This window comes from Aplidium turbinatum, chromosome 4 (assembly GCF_918807975.1).
Source record: "Aplidium turbinatum chromosome 4, kaAplTurb1.1, whole genome shotgun sequence".
Lineage (NCBI taxonomy): Eukaryota > Metazoa > Chordata > Ascidiacea > Aplousobranchia > Polyclinidae > Aplidium > Aplidium turbinatum.
In genome coordinates, this window is record NC_137475.1 from 46,392,166 (window position 1) to 46,412,290 (window position 20,125).

General features: G+C 38.7%; 2 protein-coding genes and 1 non-coding gene across 3 annotated transcripts; 1 reads left to right on the forward strand and 2 right to left on the reverse strand.

Annotated features, from left to right (window-relative positions):
* Positions 1-11,016: 11,016 nt before the first annotated feature.
* On the reverse strand, positions 11,017-11,088 carry Trnaw-cca (transfer RNA tryptophan (anticodon CCA)). Its single transcript has one exon. It is a non-coding gene; the product is annotated as a tRNA-Trp (tRNA).
* Positions 11,089-13,248: 2,160 nt separating this feature from the next.
* LOC145769534 (uncharacterized) lies at positions 13,249-14,724 on the reverse strand. Its single transcript, XM_082581184.1, has one exon. The coding sequence runs from the start codon at positions 14,429-14,431 to the stop codon at positions 13,445-13,447; it is 987 nt and encodes a 328-aa protein (XP_082437310.1). The 5' UTR covers positions 14,432-14,724; the 3' UTR covers positions 13,249-13,444.
* Positions 14,725-15,512: 788 nt separating this feature from the next.
* On the forward strand, positions 15,513-17,134 carry LOC145769508 (uncharacterized). Its single transcript, XM_082581154.1, has one exon. It carries the CDS (start codon positions 15,806-15,808, stop codon positions 16,790-16,792), a length of 987 nt encoding a protein of 328 aa, XP_082437280.1. The 5' UTR covers positions 15,513-15,805; the 3' UTR covers positions 16,793-17,134.
* Positions 17,135-20,125: the final 2,991 nt, after the last annotated feature.

Below are 20,125 nucleotides of genomic sequence, written 5' to 3' on the forward strand. Positions count from 1 at the left end.
ATTGCTTCTACTTTTGTCTAACCTGCTATTGTCATGTTCAACAATTAATTTTGTGAATGTCGGAAATTTATTAATTTTCCAGCACATTGTTGATTATTGTCCAACTAACCGGCCCTGGCTATCATGCGATTGATGCAGGTTTGAGGGGTGGGGTGGCCACGCCCCATGTCACTACGCCACTTACTCAAGTCAAGTGAAAAAAATGTCTAAGGTTTTTATTTTGATTACAAAAGTTTACAAGCTTCAATATTTTGTGCTGGAGAGGGGGCTTGTTGTTAATTCTTATGAAATTGAACAAAAGAAATTATCTCATCAAATCATTGTAATTCCTTTCAATGAAGAGGATTGTGATGACGTTTAGCTCGGTCTAGATAGTTTTGTTGCTCGAAAGGTGATTGGCCAAGATCATTGTTGTAGAGAAGACTTCACCAGTCACGTGACAAATTATTCCAAGCTCATGTTGAGAGAAATGTTGTTGGAAGAAATTTTGTAAAGATTTCCAAATTTTCTCATGCAACAATGTTGTGACAAATTGTCTTAAAACTATTATGAAATGAATATCTATTTTGTTATGATCACTTTCCGCTGTGTACTTCCTATGATGTCATATTGATTGAGCAGTTATGACGTCACATATAGATTGTTTCTTCATAATGGCATGATGAGTGAACAGATTACATTTGTGACACTTATGACCTCACTGTTGGAGAATTCGACGCCATTTTGTTATAAACGAAACTGTTTGGCAATTCTGTGACGTTTCGTTGCTTCAACGTTGCATTATGATGTAATAATTTGAATTATTCCATGACTTTCGTGTCGATGATGAAGTGTTTTGACAACGATCTTGTCGAACTCACAAGTCGCCATTTTGATTTCAGTTGTGGAGAATTTTGAAACTTGTTTATTGTAACTTTGACTCAGTTTTCATTATTTCATTAAAAGTCGAATGCAATAATTGATGTCAGTGCTGATGAATTTGTTTTGAAGCATTTGTATGATGCAGTTTGTAAGTGGTAATCTTAATGCGTTTCGACGACGTACGAAACACAATACACCAACACGCTGCCGCCATTTTGTTTTCGCCACAGCGTCTCGAGTGGTTTGTGACGTCAGTTTTATAAAAGCTTTGTTGATGCCTTTCTTACATGACACGCATGACTGATATTTGAAACTTACAGACAAGTTGTTTGAAGTTACATGATCCAAGGATGACTTGAGCGATTGCACGGGATGTTGACTTGTTGAATGTTGTACTTTGACTTAATTTTTGGTTTCATTTAAAAGCGATCACTCTGAAGCATGCCAAAATTTATCGTCGTCCTCGGCTCCATCTCGGGTCCGAACATTGGTTTTGTTTTCAAGCCAGATTTGGCTTTGGATGAAGATGTCAGAGGTAGCTTTGGAAGCCCAGGACACGATGGAAAGGTGTGGGCAAAAGTGACATTGTAAACAACAACATTTGTTGTATATTATATTAAAACCCTTTAAGGCACAATGGGTTAAAAATGACCCCAACATTGAGGAATTGCAATGAATTGAATTTGCTGTCGCTAATGAGATATTGTGGAGTGTCTTGTGTTTGCATTTTCAAGAAATAAGTTACCAGCGGCGACAACACTGGCCATCATGAACTTTTCAGTGTCTTTTTTAAATCCTGACGGACTTTTCCTTTGATTTATTAGTGAAAATTTATTTGCAAAACTTAATTTTCAGAACGGCTGCTCAATCATTTGTTATTCTGTTTTATTTTTAATATGCGAATCCGTAAATTAGTTGAACTTCCTCAAGATTATGTGGACAATTCTTGTGCATAGCATTCTGCTTTTTGCATGATTTTATTTGTATGATGCAGTTTGCAAGTGGGATTATTGATGCGTTTCGACGACGTACGAAACAATTCACATCATCAAGCTGCCGCCATTTCGTTTTCGCCACAGCTCCTGAGGTTTGTGACGTCAGCCTTGTAAAGTTTTGTTGATATTAAAACATTTCACGCATTAAAAATGTATCAATGATGATACGTAACCCTTTTAACTGCCTGCATCATATTGCTGTAGTGAGTTTTTCGTACCCCATGAGCCGATGTCGTTATTACGCGGGAGATGAAGACTTGTTCGAGCATCAGCAGCCAGCATCAATGGATCAGTTTCTTTCTATCGCGGTAGCATCCATACCACGTGATCTTGTTGCTTCGGCATTTATCACGCATACCGAGGTCACCACCAAATGATGTCAATCATTGTTATCTTTGTATTATGACGTCACCATTGTTTCAACGTCATTGTTGGGTGTTTCATTTCATTGTTGATGTTGTTGGAAATTAAATCCATAAGTTTTTTCTCAAACTGTGACGTTCACAAAGTCAACTGTTTGATCAGCCTTCTATTGATGACGTCATATTGACTTCATAACAGGAGGCTTGGTCGGGCTAGAAAACTTCTTAAAATTTTGAAAATTTTAAATTAAAATTTTAAAACTGAGATTGTTTATGAAAATATTCTTAACGTCATGTGCAATGTCGATGGTTAGTTGAAGATGCTTTCTCACTGGGAAAGCTTCCTTGGAAGTTTAACCTTGGAAGCTTGGTGTGCTGCAGAGGCATTGAACCACCGGTGGAGGTAAAGTTTTTGATGTCACCAAGTTTGAAGTTTTGCAACTCAATGACGTGTGCCAGTGGTTCAAAACCTTTTCAATTTCGTTTGAAAACATTTCGTTTCAAAGCGAAATTTTTTGTCTTAATTTCGTTTGGAAGTAATGTCTGAGTGATGAATTTCGTTTCCATTCATTTCGAAACCCAAGTCATTTCGTTTCGTTCTGCGTTCAAAAACTCAGCGTTCAAAGCACATTATCATTATGGTTTTCAGAGGTTTGATAATAGTCATCGCGTCACAAAGTGAGTAAATTTAAGTTTACATTATAATTGGAGAGAAAAAAATCAAGATCATTTGAAAGAAAAGTGCGAATTGAAGAAATTTCAGACTATTAAAACATTTCGTGAAGAAATATTTGAATGAATCAATTAAAAATATCAAGTATCCTTATAGTGTTGTACGCCAACAATACAGAAGCAGAGCGACCGATTAGTGAAGTTCTGAGGAGTATGTGCTGGTTGATTGAAAATTCTATTGAATTTGAAGTTACATTGTAGTCAAACTTGAACATTTACAGATATACCCATCGAAATTTAAGTTCAGAAAGATGTTCTCAAGCTGCCACGTCTGTCGACCCACCAGATAATTTTGTTTGATAAAGAGCCAGAGTTTAATAAGACCCAGAGTTTGATAGAGAGGTTCACCAACGGAAAAACAGTTTTAGAACCACATCACAAAATGGAAGGACATCTACCGGACCAATACAGTGAAGAGCAGGAAACGAATGAAACAATCGTCGCATGGTGGGTAGTTTAAGAAGAGAAAAAGACTTTTAGGCGATTTCCAAAACGAATTGCAACATCATCCAAAGCCTCTACAAATGTATGAAACAACCAGGATTAAGCTCTAGTAGGCTAGAAGCTTTCCCAGTCTGAGGATGCAGATTCAATTCATCAAACTGAATGAAATGGCAAAATTCCTAGTTTAATTGCTTGATTCAAACTTGCTCCTCATGCAGCTAACATCTGGAAAAGTTTGAAAGTGAAAACTGGTCTTTCTGCTGTTTCATGAACAAAATAGTTTCCGAAATTAACCAAATTAACCACAAGAAAATATTATTGCAGGATATCCAGAAATGACAAACATGTGTTTGGTGAAAACAAACTGCTCACTGCAACTTTTCCAGAAAAGATTTTGGTGGTACTCATGTAACAAATCTTCCGGCTGTTTATAAAGTGTTTGTCCTACCAGCACATACCGTACAACATGTTATTGAAAACACAATTCAATGAATTCATCGTAAGTGATAGTTGTGCAGCAAACCTGCGCTGTTTTAAATTTTGTGGCCATTTTATGGTTTGCCCTGGGCCTAAGTTAACAGTTTAGATTAAGTTGCCACGGGGCCAAGGAAACCAATCTTCGTGTCAACCCTCAAGCATGACACCAAGTGTCTTGTACGACACAGCGACTTGCTTCTTACAAGGTGTCGAAACAGTGACCTTTCGAACGTTTTGCAAGCGCTATCACCAGTCGGCTACATGACTTTGTCGGATGGATTCTGTTGTATTCAATCATTACGTCACTACGCATGCGACTGCGACTGTTATAGAATCGATCTAAAGCCAATCAGATTTTATCGGTGAAATTAACGTAGCAAGGACGCAAACGAAGCGATCCATCGCGTCCGTGGAGTTGAGGAGCTGGAGAGGAAGATGGTTGAATTCTTCAGCAACCTCAACAAGTAAGTTGGGGAATGTTTATTTCGTCACAATGTATGGAAAGTAAAACGCTTAGATTAAAAAGAGCTTTCTACAAATAGTTGAAGATCTCAAAAATGTCCTTCATTATTTTTGTTAGGTCATTACTAAAATAGTTTTCACTTTAGAGAGCTCACAGCTCCATTCGAGGCTAATTAATATTGATGCTGGTAATGACTAAGAAAAACTTCCACTACAACAATGCAACTGATCATTTCATAATTTTCATTTATTAGTAAAAAACTTAAAAGACAGGAAAGACCGCTTTTGATTTAAACGTCATGTAAAACTCATTACACAAATACATAATGTACAATGTACATACAGGCATTGGCCCACGGTATAAATGTTCATTGAAACGACATCAAACTACAAGCGGACAACGCTATATAGCGAGTTGCACTGGATGGGACGTTTGAATATTTGTGGAAAGAACAAAAGTTTTTTGAAATGTTTCATGCTCTGAGTTCCTTATGTTCGGGTGAAAGAGATTTCAATCGAACAATTTAACAGAATCAAATCTTCTTGTTCGTTACAGCGATGTTCGAGGAAGATTCAACTTCCAGACGGTTATGAAACATTTTAACTTTCTCTGTTCATCGCAGGCGAAACTTCCACTGAGATGGATTTGTTTTCAAGTTGTCGCAAGATTCAATTGTTGTTGACAATGCTTCAGTCTGTCTCCTCATGCTTTGCCGCGTTATGCTTCTTCAAGGAGCTCTTCTGCGAGTACACTTTGTTACATCCTTCAACCTGTAACATAGAAACAACGTCAGATACGATCGGATTGATGTTTGCGGGTTCCAGGCAATCTCAGAACTGTCTGTTTCAATCAAAATTGATTAAAATATTTATAATTCATAACAGAATACAATTCCACAAAAAACGTTCGTAGATAATTTTGTCAAAAACTAAAACCAGTCTCATCATCGTGAAACGTTCAATGTTTAATAAATTCCCTATTTTGCAATTTTGACAAATTTAGAAATGTTGTAATTATTTATAATTTTATTTCATGGTGTAATTTTCGTTTCCTTCAGTTGAGTTTTGTGCATTAGCAACAACAATGTAGTTTGAGGTTCTTACCTGGCAGGGGAACTGCTTCCCTTCGTGCGTCTGCTGGTGCTTTATCCTGTCGGAGCTGTTCGAGAAGCGTTTGTTGCAGACACCGCATGGAAATCGCTTGTCATCTGAAAATGATAAAACTTTAACAATAAATTTGTTTGATTAGAAATGGACAGAGGCAGTCCAATTTTTATTTTGTGGACGTCTGAGCCTTCCATACTGAAAGTAAAATCATACCAGAGATGAAACAAAACATTTTACAATATTGATATACCACGTCATAATTACCTGTGTGGTATCGCTCGTGCACGACAAGTCCCTCCGATCTTGGAAACCTTTCCTCGCAGTGTTTGCATCTAAACGGCCTCTCCCCAGTGTGGACACGAACGTGGTTGACCAATCTATATTGAACGAAGAAGAACTTCTTGCAATCACCCCACATACATGATGCCCTTTCTGATTGAGTGTTGCCCTTTGGTTTTCGTTTCTTTTTCAGATGAGCTTCATTCACGTGATTTATGAAGAATTGAAAATCTTCAAACATTATACCGCATCGTGTTCTTGGTCCATCGATACTATCATCTACCCCCCATTGGCAAGTATAAGGGGCGCGTGGGGGATAATCAGTGTTGCGATGTTTGTGCTTTTTCTTCCATTGGCGTACAGAGCTGTGATTGTTTTGTTGGTTGGATACCATCGTCATCACTGGGACGTCATCAGGTGTTGGGTGCACATGCACCATCTGTTGGTCTTCTAGTGCTAGGGGTAGCGATGAATGCTGATGAACAGAGCCGTAATTGTCTGGTTGGTTGGGTCCCACATGCATCGTCTGTTGGTCTTCTAGTACTAGCGGTGGCGATGAATGCTGATGAAAAGAGCTGTGATTGTTGTGTTGGTTGGGTCCCACATGCACCATTTGCTGGTCTTTTAGTACTAGCGGTGGCGATGAAAGCTGATGAACAGAGCTGTGATTGTCTGGTTGGTTGGGTCCCACATGCACCATTTGCTGGTCATCTAGTACTAACGGTGGCGATGAATGCTGATGAACAGAGCTGTGATTGTTTTGTTGGTTTGGTCCCACGTGCATCAACTGTAGGTCTTCTAGCACTTGAGGTGGCGATGAATGCTGATGAACAGAGCTGTGATTGTTTTGTTGGTTGGGTCCCACATGCATCATCTGTAGGTCTTCTAGTACTAGCGGTGGCGATGAATGCTGATGAACAGAGCTGTGATTGTTTTGTTGGTTGGGTCCCACGTGCATCAACTGTAGGTCTTCTAGCACTTGAGGTGGCGATGAATGCTGATGAACAGAGCTGTGATTGTTTTGTTGGTTGGGTCCCACATGCATCATCTGTAGGTCTTCTAGTAGGCCTACTAGCGGTGGCGATGAATGCTGATGAACAGAGCTGTGATTGTTTTGTTGGTTGGGTCCCACGTGCATCAACTGTAGGTCTTCTAGCACTTGAGGTGGCGATGAATGCTGATGAACAGAGCTGTGATTGTTTTGTTGGTTGGGTCCCACATGCATCATCTGTAGGTCTTCTAGTACTAGCGTTGGCGATGAATGCTGATGAACAGAGCTGTGATTGTTTTGTTGGTTGGGTCCCACATGCACCATTTGCTGGTCTTCTAGTACTAGCGGTGGCGATGAATGCTGATGAACAGAGCTGTGATTGTCTTGTTGGTTGGGTACCATCGTCATCACTGGTACGTCATCAGGTGTTGGATGCACATGCACCATCTGTTGGTCTTCTAGTACTTGCAGTTGGTTTTGTACATATTTAGGTGCTTGCTGTGATGATTCTGGCATATTTTTGTATTGATGATGATCCTGGACTGGATACTTAATTGGAAAATGCTGAACCCATCCTTGGACTTCTGCAGGCTCATTCGTTTCTTTGGTCATAGTTTGGACTTGTGTGCTGCTAATGGAGTTCGTTGGGTAATTAAGCTGGTCCCACCCAGTTGAGACACAATTTTGTCCTTCATCATAATAGCTTAATTCATTCTGACAGTAATTTCCAAAACTATCCATTGTTACAAAATTATCTGAAAAATATGTAAAGTTGATTTAGGAATCACTAATAAAAGAGATAAGTTGCTTAGTTTTTGTGCAAATCTAAGGCAGTGCGCGATACAGCAAGCCGAGCTGAAGACATTACAAGGTACCACAAAATGTTAGCAACATTCAACACAACAATTAAAAACTTTCACTGCAGACATTTTTTGAGCTTTACTGATATCAACCGTTCAAGAAACGAAGGAATCCAGTTATGGATGCAGCGGTAACGTGGCGTCCGCAAGGTATTTTAATCATCATGAGACGAAGTTAAACTGAATTTGAAAAAACATCACAAACGTGAATGACCTGCTAAGAATGAAATGGGCTTGACCAATGGGCAATGAATAGCCGTATATTCTTATATACTTTCTTTGTGAACTACAATCGTTTCAAACAAAATATCAATTCCTATCCCTCTTTACGCAAGCTACAAACTGATCTCAACTTGAAACAACGTTCCCTCAGTTGCTCTGTGGCTTTCTGTGCAGTGACTTCAATATATGGTTGTGTACTCACACGTTTGCGCTCTCCAAGTGATTACAACGATTCAATCCCTGTTGATTTTATTCACCTCCTGTTGTTTTTAATTGATGGTTAGTTGCAAGTTTCGAGAATCTATTTAATCCATTTCACAGTTATTTGCTGAGTTGCTGAATCTGTTGTTGAATGACAATCTCTAATTGATTGCGCAACAATTGTGCGTCAATGCGACAACAATGTGGCATTGTTGATGCCTCAACAAAGTCGCTTTTATAGCGAAGTGACAAGTTTCGAATTCAACCTTGCATTAACCACAGACATATACAACCAAGCAACCACACGGCATTTAACATAATCCATTTAAAATTGAACAAAACAGGGTTATGTTAAATGCCGTGTGGTTGCTTGGTTGTATAAGTCTGTGGTTGAAGAAAGTGACCTTTTTACCAAAATTGAACCTTGCATTAGTTTTACAAGTTTATTAATTACAAGAATTAATAAATCTCCTCAAAACTCGGCAATCACCTCAAAACTCGGCACGTGGCAAGCGCTTGCATTGTTTGTTGTCACATCATTGTGACGTCTAAACAACCCAACAGTTGTGCGAACATTATGTGCAAGCAGAAGCTCTCACCTCACCATTATCATGAAACAATAGCATCGCGCGCTCGGCTGGCTCAGTTGGAGCACTTGTGCAGACAGGTGGCCACGAGTTAACTTACAACTTTCTCACAGCAAATCCATTCAATTCGTGACTCCTTTGAATTCGTCTGCATTATTCTGATGTCATAATTGCAATCTTCCATTATAATTCTGCCAGTTTTCAGTTTCTTATTGTTTAACGCGGAAGTTCTTTATTGTCTATTGGGTTATTGCTTCTACCTTTGTCTAACCTGCTATTGTTATGTTGAACAATTAATTTTGTAAATATTGGAAATTTATTAATTTTCCAGAACATTGTTGATTATTGTCCAAAAAACCGGCCCTGGCTATAATGGGATTGTTTCAAGGGAGCGGGGTGGGGTTGCCACGCCCCATGTCACTACGCCACTTACTCCAGTCAAGTGAAAAAAATGTCTAAGGTTTTTCTTTTGATTATTAAAAGTTTCCAAGCTTCAATATTTTGTGCGGGAGAGGAGGCTTGTTGGGAATTTCTATGAATTGAACAAAATCATACAAAATAGTTAGTTGCGAAATTATCTCATCAAATCATTGTAATTTCTTGCAATGAAGAGGATTGTGATGACGTTTAGCTCGATCTGAATAGTTTGGTTGCTCGAAAGCTGATTGACCAAGAACATTGTTGTAGAGAAGACTTCACCAGTCACGTGACAAGTTATTCCAAGCTCATGTTGAGAGAAATGATGTTGCAAGAAATTTTGCAGAGAGTTCCAAATGTTCTAATGCAACAATGTTTTGACGAAATGTTTTGAAAATATTATGAAATTAATATCTATTATGTTTTGATCACTTTCCGCTGTGTGCTTCTCATGATGACATATTGATTGAGCAGTTATGACATCACACTGTTTCTTCATAAAAAAGCGATGAGCGAACAGATTACATTTGTGACACTTGTAACCTCACTGCTGGAAAATACGACGCCATTTTGTTATAAAGGAAACTGTTTGGCATTTCTGTGACGTTTCGTTGCTTCAACGTTGCATTATGATGCAATAAGTTGAATTACTTCACGAGTTTGGTGACGACGATGATGTTTCTTGACAACGATCTTATGGAACTCGCAAGCCGCCATTTTGATTTCAGTTATGAATAGGGCCATTTTGAAACTTGTTTATTGTAAATTATGACTCAGTTTTCATTATTTCATTAAAAGTCGAATGAATTAATTGATGTGAGTGCTGAGGAATTTGTTTAGAAGCATGTGTATGATGCAGATTGCAAATGGGAATATTGATGCGTTTCGACGACGACGTATCATTGCTTCAACGTTGCATTATGATGCAATAAGTTGAATTATTCCACGAGTTCGGTGTCGACGATGAAGTTTTATGACAACGATCTTGTCGAACTCGCAAGCCGCCATTTTTTTTCAGTTTTGAAGCATTGTGAAACTTGTTTATTATAATTTTGATTCAGTTTTCATTATTTCATTAAAAGTCGAATGCAATAATTGATGTGAGTGCTGAGGAATTTGTTAAGAAGCATTTGCATGATGCAGTTTGCAAGTGGGAATATTGATGCGTTTCGACGACGTCCGAAATATTCACACAAACTCGCAGCCGCCATTTTGTTTCCGCCATCGCGTCTCGAGTGGTTTGGTTTTAGTTGGTTGGGTTTGGTTTTGAATCTTTATCCTACGATTGACAAAGCCTTGATAGGTTATTCCTGACAATTTCGAATACTTGTAGTGACTTTTGATGCAGGGCCGGTTACCGAGATTGACAAAGTGATGTTTTCCGATTGTTGAAGTGTTGTTGCCTGGGAATTATTTTTCCCATGAGGTGCCGCTGAATGGAGAGTAGTCCTTGGTCTTGAAGTTTCTTAGTTCCGGAAGTCACGCCCTAACCAACTGAGCTGTCTGGCGAACAATGCCGTGGTTTGTGACGTCAGCCTTGTGAAAGCTTTGTTGATGCCTTACTTACATGACACGCATGGCTGGTACTTGAAACTTACAGACAAGTTGCTTAAAGTTATATGATCCAAGGATGACTTGAACGATTGCACGGGATGTTGACTTAATTGTACTTTGACTTAATCCTTGGTTTCATTTGAAAGCAATCATTCTGGAACGTGCCAACATTTATCGTCGTCGTCGGCTCCAGCTCGTGTCCGAAAATTGGTTTTGTATTCAAGTCAGATTTGGCTTTGGATGAAGATGTCAGATGTGGCTTTGGTAGCCTAGTACACGATGGAAAAGGCGTGGGCAAAAGTGACATTGTAAATAACATCATTTATTATATATATTATTAAAGCACTTGGGGGGGGGGGAGGAAAGATAAAAATGTGGACAAGTGATTGCTCCCCAAGCCCCCATCTCCTTGTGGCTGCATCCATGCCTTCCATAGCTTTGTATCAACATCGAAATAAAAGAACATGACCCCGACGTGATTTGAACACGCAACCTTCTGATTTGGAGTCAGACGCGCTACCGTTGAGCCACGGAGTCGTTGCGTTGGCATGAAACATTGCAATGAATTGAACAGTTGTCGGTAATGTCAATGTTTTGATATTGTGGAGTGTCGTGTGTTTGCATTGTCAAGAAATATGTTACCAGCGGCGACAACACTGGCCACCATCGAGGATTTTGTTACCCGCCAGTTGGCAACATATTTTAACTGATAAACTTTTCCTTTGATTTATCACCGAAAATTGATTTTCAAAACTGAAATCTCAGAATAGCTGCCCAATCATTTGTTATTCTGTTCTTTTTTTAACAATGCGAATTCGTAAATTAGATGAACTTCCCCAAGATCACGTGGACAATTCTTGAGCAAACCATTCTGCTGTTTGTATGGTTTGCAAGTGGGAATGTTGATGCATTTCGACGATGTAGCCTACGAAAAAATTTTGAAACTTGTTTATTGTAATTTTGACTCAGTTTTCATTATTTTATTAAAAGTCCAAGGCACTAATTGATGTGAGTGCTGAGGAATTTGTTAAGAAGAATTTGTATGATGCAGTTTGCAAGTGGAAATTTTGATGCGTTTCGCTGACGTCTGATACAACTCAGATCAACACGTTGCCGCCATTTTGTTTTCGCCTCAGCGTCTCTTGAAGTTTTTGACGTCAGCCTTGCAAAGGTTTTGTTGATATTAAAACATTTCACGCATTAAAAATGTATCAATGATGATGCGTAACCCTTTAAACTGCCTGCATCATATTCTTGTACTGGATCTTTCGTACCTCATGAGCCGATGTCGTTATTATGTGGGAGATGAAGACTTGTTCGAGCATCAACAGCCAGCTCCAATGGATCAGTTTCTTTCTATCGCGGTAGCATTCATACTACGTGATCTTGTTTCTTCGGCCTCCACCACATGATGTCATTCATTGTTATGTTTGTATTATGACGTCATCATCGTTTCAACGTCATTGTTGAGTTGTTTACTTTCATTGTTGATGTTGTTTGCAAACTGTATCCATAAGTTTTTCTCAAACCGTGATGTTCCCAACGTCGACTGTTTGATCGGCCTTCTATTGATGACGTCGCATTAACTTCATAGCACGAGGCTCGGTCGGGCCGGTAATCTTCTTAAAAATTTGCAACAAAAACTGCGATTGTTGTGTGAAAATATTCTTAATGACGTCATGTACAATGTCGATCGTTAGTTGAAGATGCTTTCTGACTGGGAAAACTTCTTTGGAAGGTTAATCCTGGAAGCTTCATGTACTTGCAGAAGCTTTGAACCTCCGGTGTAGGTGAAGTCTTTGATGTTGCCAAGTTTGAAGTTTTGTAACTCAATGACCTGCACCAGCGGTTCAAAGTATTTGAAAGTATTTCAGCCTACCAGGATTTGACATCAAAGATGTTTCCACTCAAGATGAAGTTACTTCAACAAATCACTTGGTTTGGTGTTTCCGTTCATGTTTTGTTGCTGAGTGGCAGGTAGCTTGTAAGGCTGTTCAAAACAAAAACATTTCGTTTCAAAGCGAAATTCCTTGTCTTAATTTCATTTCGAAATAATGTCTAAGTGATGAATTTTGTTTCCATTCATTTCGAAACCCAAGCCATTTCGTTTTGTTTTGCGTTCAAAAACTTGTACTTCAAAGTGAATTCGCATTATGCTTTTCAAAGGTTTGATAATCGTCATCGCTTCACAAAGTGAGTAAATTTAAGTTTACACTGTGCTAATTTTTCTTTTTACTATATTCGCTTCTGGCTGAGTTCCATTTTCCAATTAGTGTTGCCAAAAAAGGAATGTTATCTCCTATTTAGTAAAATTGGAAAAAAATTAAGATCATTGGGAAGAAAACTTTCGAATTGAAGAAATTTCAAACTATGAAAAGATTTTGTGAAGAAATATTTGAATACATCAATTTAAAACATCAAGTATTCTTATAGTAAAAACAGAGAGAGACTGTTCACCAGGCATTTTATAATAAAAGTAATTTGCGTTCTTCTGGTGACTATTTACTAGGTTACCTCCTGATGTTAAAGATGATAACTAGCTTTTGTATTTCCGACGTTTCGTCAGTCAGCACGACTGACTTTATCAAGGTGGCTAAAACAGGTTAACATAACCTGTTCAGCAACGATGGCACAACACAAAAACGTACTGATAAAATGAATAAAGTAAGCAGCAAGAATCAGAATTAAAACACGCAACAAGATACCTAGAGGTTAAACTGAATGCAGTGAATGCCTAAAACCAGTAGGCTGCTTTCCAACAGCGTAAATTTATCTATCTATTGGGCCACCGTCAAGAAACATTGAAAAGTCATCAGACAAGACAGAAACCAAGGGAATTGGCAATAACAATGATAGAGAAGACGCACTGAGAATGGAAAAGGTGAAGTTAAAGTTAAAGTAATTTTTTGTACACAGAGGGAAAATTCTGACCATCTTTCTGGTTGAGAGCATGTTGTGCTTTCTGGTTTATGTACCACTTTTCTGTAAATAATCTTTTTGTGTAATCCTTTTCAGTTTTAAGAATGGTAGCGTTGGTCCAAGTAATTTTATGGTCTGAATTTATAGAATGTTTGCAAAGAGCGGAATGCTCCGGACGTTGAAATTTAATAGCTCTTTGGTGCTCGTTGATTCTAGATTTAAGGTCACGTTTTGTCTGTCCAATGTAGATTAAATCACAGTCATGACACGGAACTTGGTAGATCAATCCAGAAACTTCACCTTCTTTCATGGGGTCTTTAGCCGAGGGAAGGTATTTACCTATTGTCAGATAGGGTTTCATCGCAACTTTGATTCCTATGCCATAAAGGATACGCTGAATTTTGTCGGTTACCCCCCTTATGTAAGGAAGACAAGTAAAAGATTTATAAGGAGGAAGCGAAGGTTTCGGTTTGGGTCGCTGTATGCAAGCAAGTTTTCGTGGAAATCCGTTGAGCATTAAAGTATTGTGAATGTTTTTCTTGTGGTGTGAACGTTCAGAATCATCCGTTATGTGAGTGTCCAGTCTGTTGTACAATGTTTTGGCCACTGTGAGTTTTTGATGCTTGGGGTGATGTGAGTTGAACTGCAGGTATCTGTCTGTATGTGTTGGTTTTTTGTGTATGGTAGTGGTTAGTTTTTTGTTGTTGCTATGGCGAACCACTTTAACATCCAAAAATGAAATTTTGCCGTTGACCTCATGTTCTATGGTAAATTGAATGGATGATGAAATGCTGTTAAGGTGCTTGTGAAAATCATTAACTGCAGTTTTTTTGATGATGCAAAACGTGTCGTCAACATATCTAACCCATAATTGTGGAGGAGTGTGAAAGGTGCTGATGGCTTTGCGTTCAACAAATTCCATGAAGATGTTAGCAACAACTGGAGAGATGCAGGAGCCCATCGGCGTACCATAAATTTGGCGATACAACACATCTTTATAACAAAAAACAGTAGATTGAAAACACACTTTTAAAGCTTGAATCACGTCATCTGCACATAATTTTGTACGACTTTCAAGTGAATCGTCTGCCGATAACAGGTTAGATATTAGGTCCAAGGCTTCTGTCAGAGGGACAGAAGTGAAGAGGCTTACAACATCAAACGAAACGAGACAGTCTTCCTGGCTAACGTCAATATCTTTAATTATTTTGACAAACTCCGTGGAATTTTTTATGCAATATTGATGATCGAAGAGTGGAGATAAGATATCAATTAAAAATTTTGATAATTCATAGGTAGGTGAGCCAATAAAGGAGACAATAGGGCGAAGAGGAATGTTAGGTTTGTGAATCTTAGGTAAACCATAAATTCTGGGAGTAACGCCTTTATCACATTTAAGACTGCGATAGGTAAGCATGGTGATTTTTCGTTCAGTGGCTAATCGCCTAAGTGGCTAATCGTTCAGTGGCTAATCGGCTAATAATAAAATTTTGCCATGTCTCCAAAATCCATCCCAAAACTGGACATTGTGGCAGCAACGGAAAAAGGTTTAAAAGGCATCAGTGACCCATCAGCTACTGATATGGTCAGATCCAAGATCACTCAAATTTTAAGAACAGCTAAACCTCCCCCACCCAACTTGACTCCACAACACCAGCAAGCGTTGAAAGCCCTGCGATCCGATGAATCAATCAAGATTGTGAAAGCAGACAAGGGAAATACAACAGTCGTCATGGACAGTAAGAATTATGACTTAATGACTCTATTAAATGACTGTAACACTTACAAAATTTTACCTGTGAAACCTAATCCTGTTGTGAACATAGCCAAGTCAGTTACGAAATTAGTTTGGCGATTAGCCACTGAACGAAAAATCACCATGCTTACCTATCGCAGTCTTAAATGTGATAAAGGCGTTACTCCCAGAATTTATGGTTTACCTAAGATTCACAAACCTAACATTCCTCTTCGCCCTATTGTCTCCTTTATTGGCTCACCTACCTATGAATTATCAAAATTTTTAATTGATATCTTATCTCCACTCTTCGATCATCAATATTGCATAAAAAATTCCACGGAGTTTGTCAAAATAATTAAAGATATTGACGTTAGCCAGGAAGACTGTCTCGTTTCGTTTGATGTTGTAAGCCTCTTCACTTCTGTCCCTCTGACAGAAGCCTTGGACCTAATATCTAACCTGTTATCGGCAGACGATTCACTTGAAAGTCGTACAAAATTATGTGCAGATGACGTGATTCAAGCTTTAAAAGTGTGTTTTCAATCTACTGTTTTTTGTTATAAAGATGTGTTGTATCGCCAAATTTATGGTACGCCGATGGGCTCCTGCATCTCTCCAGTTGTTGCTAACATCTTCATGGAATTTGTTGAACGCAAAGCCATCAGCACCTTTCACACTCCTCCACAATTATGGGTTAGATATGTTGACGACACGTTTTGCATCATCAAAAAAACTGCAGTTAATGATTTTCACAAGCACCTTAACAGCATTTCATCATCCATTCAATTTACCATAGAACATGAGGTCAACGGCAAAATTTCATTTTTGGATGTTAAAGTGGTTCGCCATAGCAACAACAAAAAACTAACCACTACCATACACAAAAAACCAACACATACAGACAGATACCTGCAGTTCAACTCACATCACCCCAAGCATCAAAAACTCACAGTGGCCAAAACATTGTACAACAGACTGGACACTCACATAACGGATGATTCTGAACGTTCACACCACAAGAAAAACATTCACAATACTTTAATGCTCAACGGATTTCCACGAAAACTTGCTTGCATACAGCGACCCAAACCGAAACCTTCGCTTCCTCCTTATAAATCTTTTACTTGTCTTCCTTACATAAGGGGGGTAACCGACAAAATTCAGCGTATCCTTTATGGCATAGGAATCAAAGTTGCGATGAAACCCTATCTGACAATAGGTAAATACCTTCCCTCGGCTAAAGACCCCATGAAAGAAGGTGAAGTTTCTGGATTGATCTACCAAGTTCCGTGTCATGACTGTGATTTAATCTACATTGGACAGACAAAACGTGACCTTAAATCTAGAATCAACGAGCACCAAAGAGCTATTAAATTTCAACGTCCGGAGCATTCCGCTCTTTGCAAACATTCTATAAATTCAGACCATAAAATTACTTGGACCAACGCTACCATTCTTAAAACTGAAAAGGATTACACAAAAAGATTATTTACAGAAAAGTGGTACATAAACCAGAAAGCACAACATGCTCTCAACCAGAAAGATGGTCAGAATTTTCCCTCTGTGTACAAAAAATTACTTTAACTTTAACTTCACCTTTTCCATTCTCAGTGCGTCTTCTCTATCATTGTTATTGCCAATTCCCTTGGTTTCTGTCTTGTCTGATGACTTTTCAATGTTTCTTGACGGTGGCCCAATAGATAGATAAATTTACGCTGTTGGAAAGCAGCCTACTGGTTTTAGGCATTCACTGCATTCAGTTTAACCTCTAGGTATCTTGTTGCGTGTTTTAATTCTGATTCTTGCTGCTTACTTTATTCATTTTATCAGTACGTTTTTGTGTTGTGCCATCGTTGCTGAACAGGTTGTGTTAACCTGTTTTAGCCACCTTGATAAAGTCAGTCGTGCTGACTGACGAAACGTCGGAAATACAAAAGCTAGTTATCATCTTTAACATCAGGAGGTAACCTAGTAAATAGTCACCAGAAGAACGCAAATTACTTTTATTATTCTTATAGTGTTGTACGCCAACCATACAGAAAGCAGAGCGAGCGATTAAAGAATTTCTGAGAAGTAGGTGGTTGTATGAAGATTCTATTGAATTTGAAGTTATTGTAGTCGAACTTACACTTTTACCGATATGCCCATCGCAATTTAAGTTAAAAAAAAATGGTCTTAAGCTGCCACGTCTGTCGACTCACGAGATGATTTTGTTTGATAGAGAGGTTCACCAACAGAAAAACAGTTTTAGAACCACATCACAAAGTGGAAGGACATCTATCTGACGAATAGTGCAGAGCAGACAAACGAATGAAACAATTGTTGCATGGTGGGTAGCTTTAGAAGAGCATAAAAGACTTTTAGACAGTTTCCAAAACGAATTGCAACATCATCCAAAGCCTCTACACGTATGCGAAGCTGCCAGGATTAAGCTTTGCTAGAAGCTTTCCCAGTCCGAGGATGCAGATTCAATCAATCAAACTGAATGAAATGACAAAATTCCTGAAGGTACTTTAGTTTAATTATTTGATTCAAACTTGCTCATCATGCAGCTAACATCTGGAAAAGTTTGAAAGTGAAAACTGGTCTGTCTGCTGTTTCATGAACAAAATAGTTTCCGTATTGGCCAAATGGACAAGAAAATATTATTGTAGGATATGCAGAAATGACGAACAGTTGTTGAACAACTTGTTGAGAGAAGATTTTGGTGGTACTCATGTGACAAATCTTCCAGCTGTTGATAAAGTGTTTGCCTTGTCCCATCGACACATACCGCACATCGTGTCATCGAAAACACAATTCATCGTTGATAGTTGCGCAGAAAACCTGCGCTGTTTTAAATTTGTGGCCATTTCCTTGCTAGCCCTGGACCTAATTTAACAGTTTAGATTAAGTTGACACGAGGGCAAAGAATCCAATCTTCGTGTCAAGCTTCCAGCATGACATCAAGTGACTTGCTACGACACAGCGACTTGCTTCTTACAAGTGTCGAACCAGCAACCTTCCGAACGTTTTGCAAGCGCTATCCTCACTAGGCTACATGACTTTGTGGACGGATTATGCTGCAATCAATCATTACGTCACTACGCATTGGGACTGCGCACTATTCTAGAATATATCCCAAGGCAATCAGATTTTATCAGTTAAATAAACGTAGCAAGGACGCAAAGGAAGCGATCCATCGCGTCCGTGGCGTTCAGGAGCAGGGGAGACAGATGGTGAAGTTCCTCAGCTACCTCAACAACTAAGTTGGGGAATGTTTATTTCTTGACAGTTTATGGAAAGGAAACGCTTAGATTAAAAAAAGCTTATCTACAAATAGTTGAAGATCTCAAAAATTTCCTTCATTTTTGTTAGTTTATTATTAAAATTACTAAAATATATTTCACTTTAGAGAGCTCACAGCGCCACTCAAAGCTAGTTAATATTGATGCTGGTATTAACTGGATAAATTGATTTGGATGAATTGATTTGGAAATTTTTGCAGATTTGAACTTTTGTCACCTCAAAATTCGGCACGTGTCAAGCGCTTGCATCGTTCGTTGTCACATCATTGTGACGTCTAAACAACGCAACAGTTGTGCAAACATTATGTGCAAGCAGAAGCTCTCACCTCACCATTACCATGAAACAATAGCATCGTGCGCTCGGCAGGGTCAGTTGGAGCACTTGTGCAGACAGGTGGCCACGAGTTAACTTACAACTTTTTCACAGCAATTCCATTCAATTCGTGATTCCTTCGCTTTCGTCTGGATTATTCTGATGTCATAATTGCAATCTATTGTACATGATAATTCTTCCAGTTTTCTGTTTCTTATTGTTTAACGCGGAAGTTCTTTATTGTCTATTGGATTTTTGCTTCTACCTTTGTCTAACCTGCTATTGTCATGTTGAACAATTAATTTTGTGAATATTGAAAATTTATTGATTTTCCAACACATTGTTGATTATTATTGTCCAACAAACTGGTCCTGGCTATAATGGGATTGTTTCAGGGTTGCGGGGTGTGGTTGCCGCGCCCCTTACACAAGTCAAGTGTAGTGAGTGTAAAAGTAAATGTCAAAGATCTTTTTTTTTAACATTTAAAACATTTAAAAAGTTTGAATCTACACTGTGAAGTATTTAAAAGTTTCCAAGCTTCAATATTTTGTGCGGGAGAGGGGGCTTGTTGGGAATTCCTATGAAATTGAACAAAATCATACCAAATAGTTAGTTGCGAAATTATCTCATCAAACCATTGTAATTCCTTGTAGGCGTAATGAAGAGGATTGTGATGACATTTAGCTCGATCTGGATACTTTTGTTGCTCGAAAGCTGATTGACCAAGAACATTGTTGTAGAGAAAACTTCACCAGTCACGTGACAAGTTATTCCAAGCTCATGTTGAGAGAAATGATGTTGCAAGAAATTTTGCAAAGATTTCCAAATGTTCTAATGCATCAATGCTTTGACGAAATGTTTTGAAAATATTATGAAATGAATATCTATTTTGTTTTGAACACTTTCCGCTGGATGCTTCCTATGATGTCATATTGATTGAGCAGTTATGATGGCACACATTGATTGTTTCATCATAATGACCTGATGAGCGAACAGATTTCATTTGTGACACTTGTAACCTCACTGCTGCACAATACGACGCCATTTTGTTACAAACAAAATTCTTTGACATTCCTGAGACGTTTCGTTAGGGTTTAGGGTTAGGGTTAGGGTAGGGTTAGGGTTCGGGTTAGGGTTAGGAGTTAGGGTTAGGGGTTAGGGGTTAGGGTTACGGGTTACGGGTTACGGGTTAGGGTTAGGGGTTAGGGGTTAGGGTTAGGGTTAGGGGTTGGGGTTAGGGTTAGGGGTTAGGGTTAGGGTTAGGGGTTAGAGGTTAGAGGTTAGGGGTTAAGGTTAGGGGTTAGGGTTAGGTTTTAT

Coding starts and splice junctions, on each gene's coding strand:
- LOC145769534 (XM_082581184.1), bottom strand. CDS start 14,431: ATGGGCTCCTGCATCTCTCCAGTTGTTGCTAACATCTTCATGGAATTT.
- LOC145769508 (XM_082581154.1), top strand. CDS start 15,806: ATGGGCTCCTGCATCTCTCCAGTTGTTGCTAACATCTTCATGGAATTT.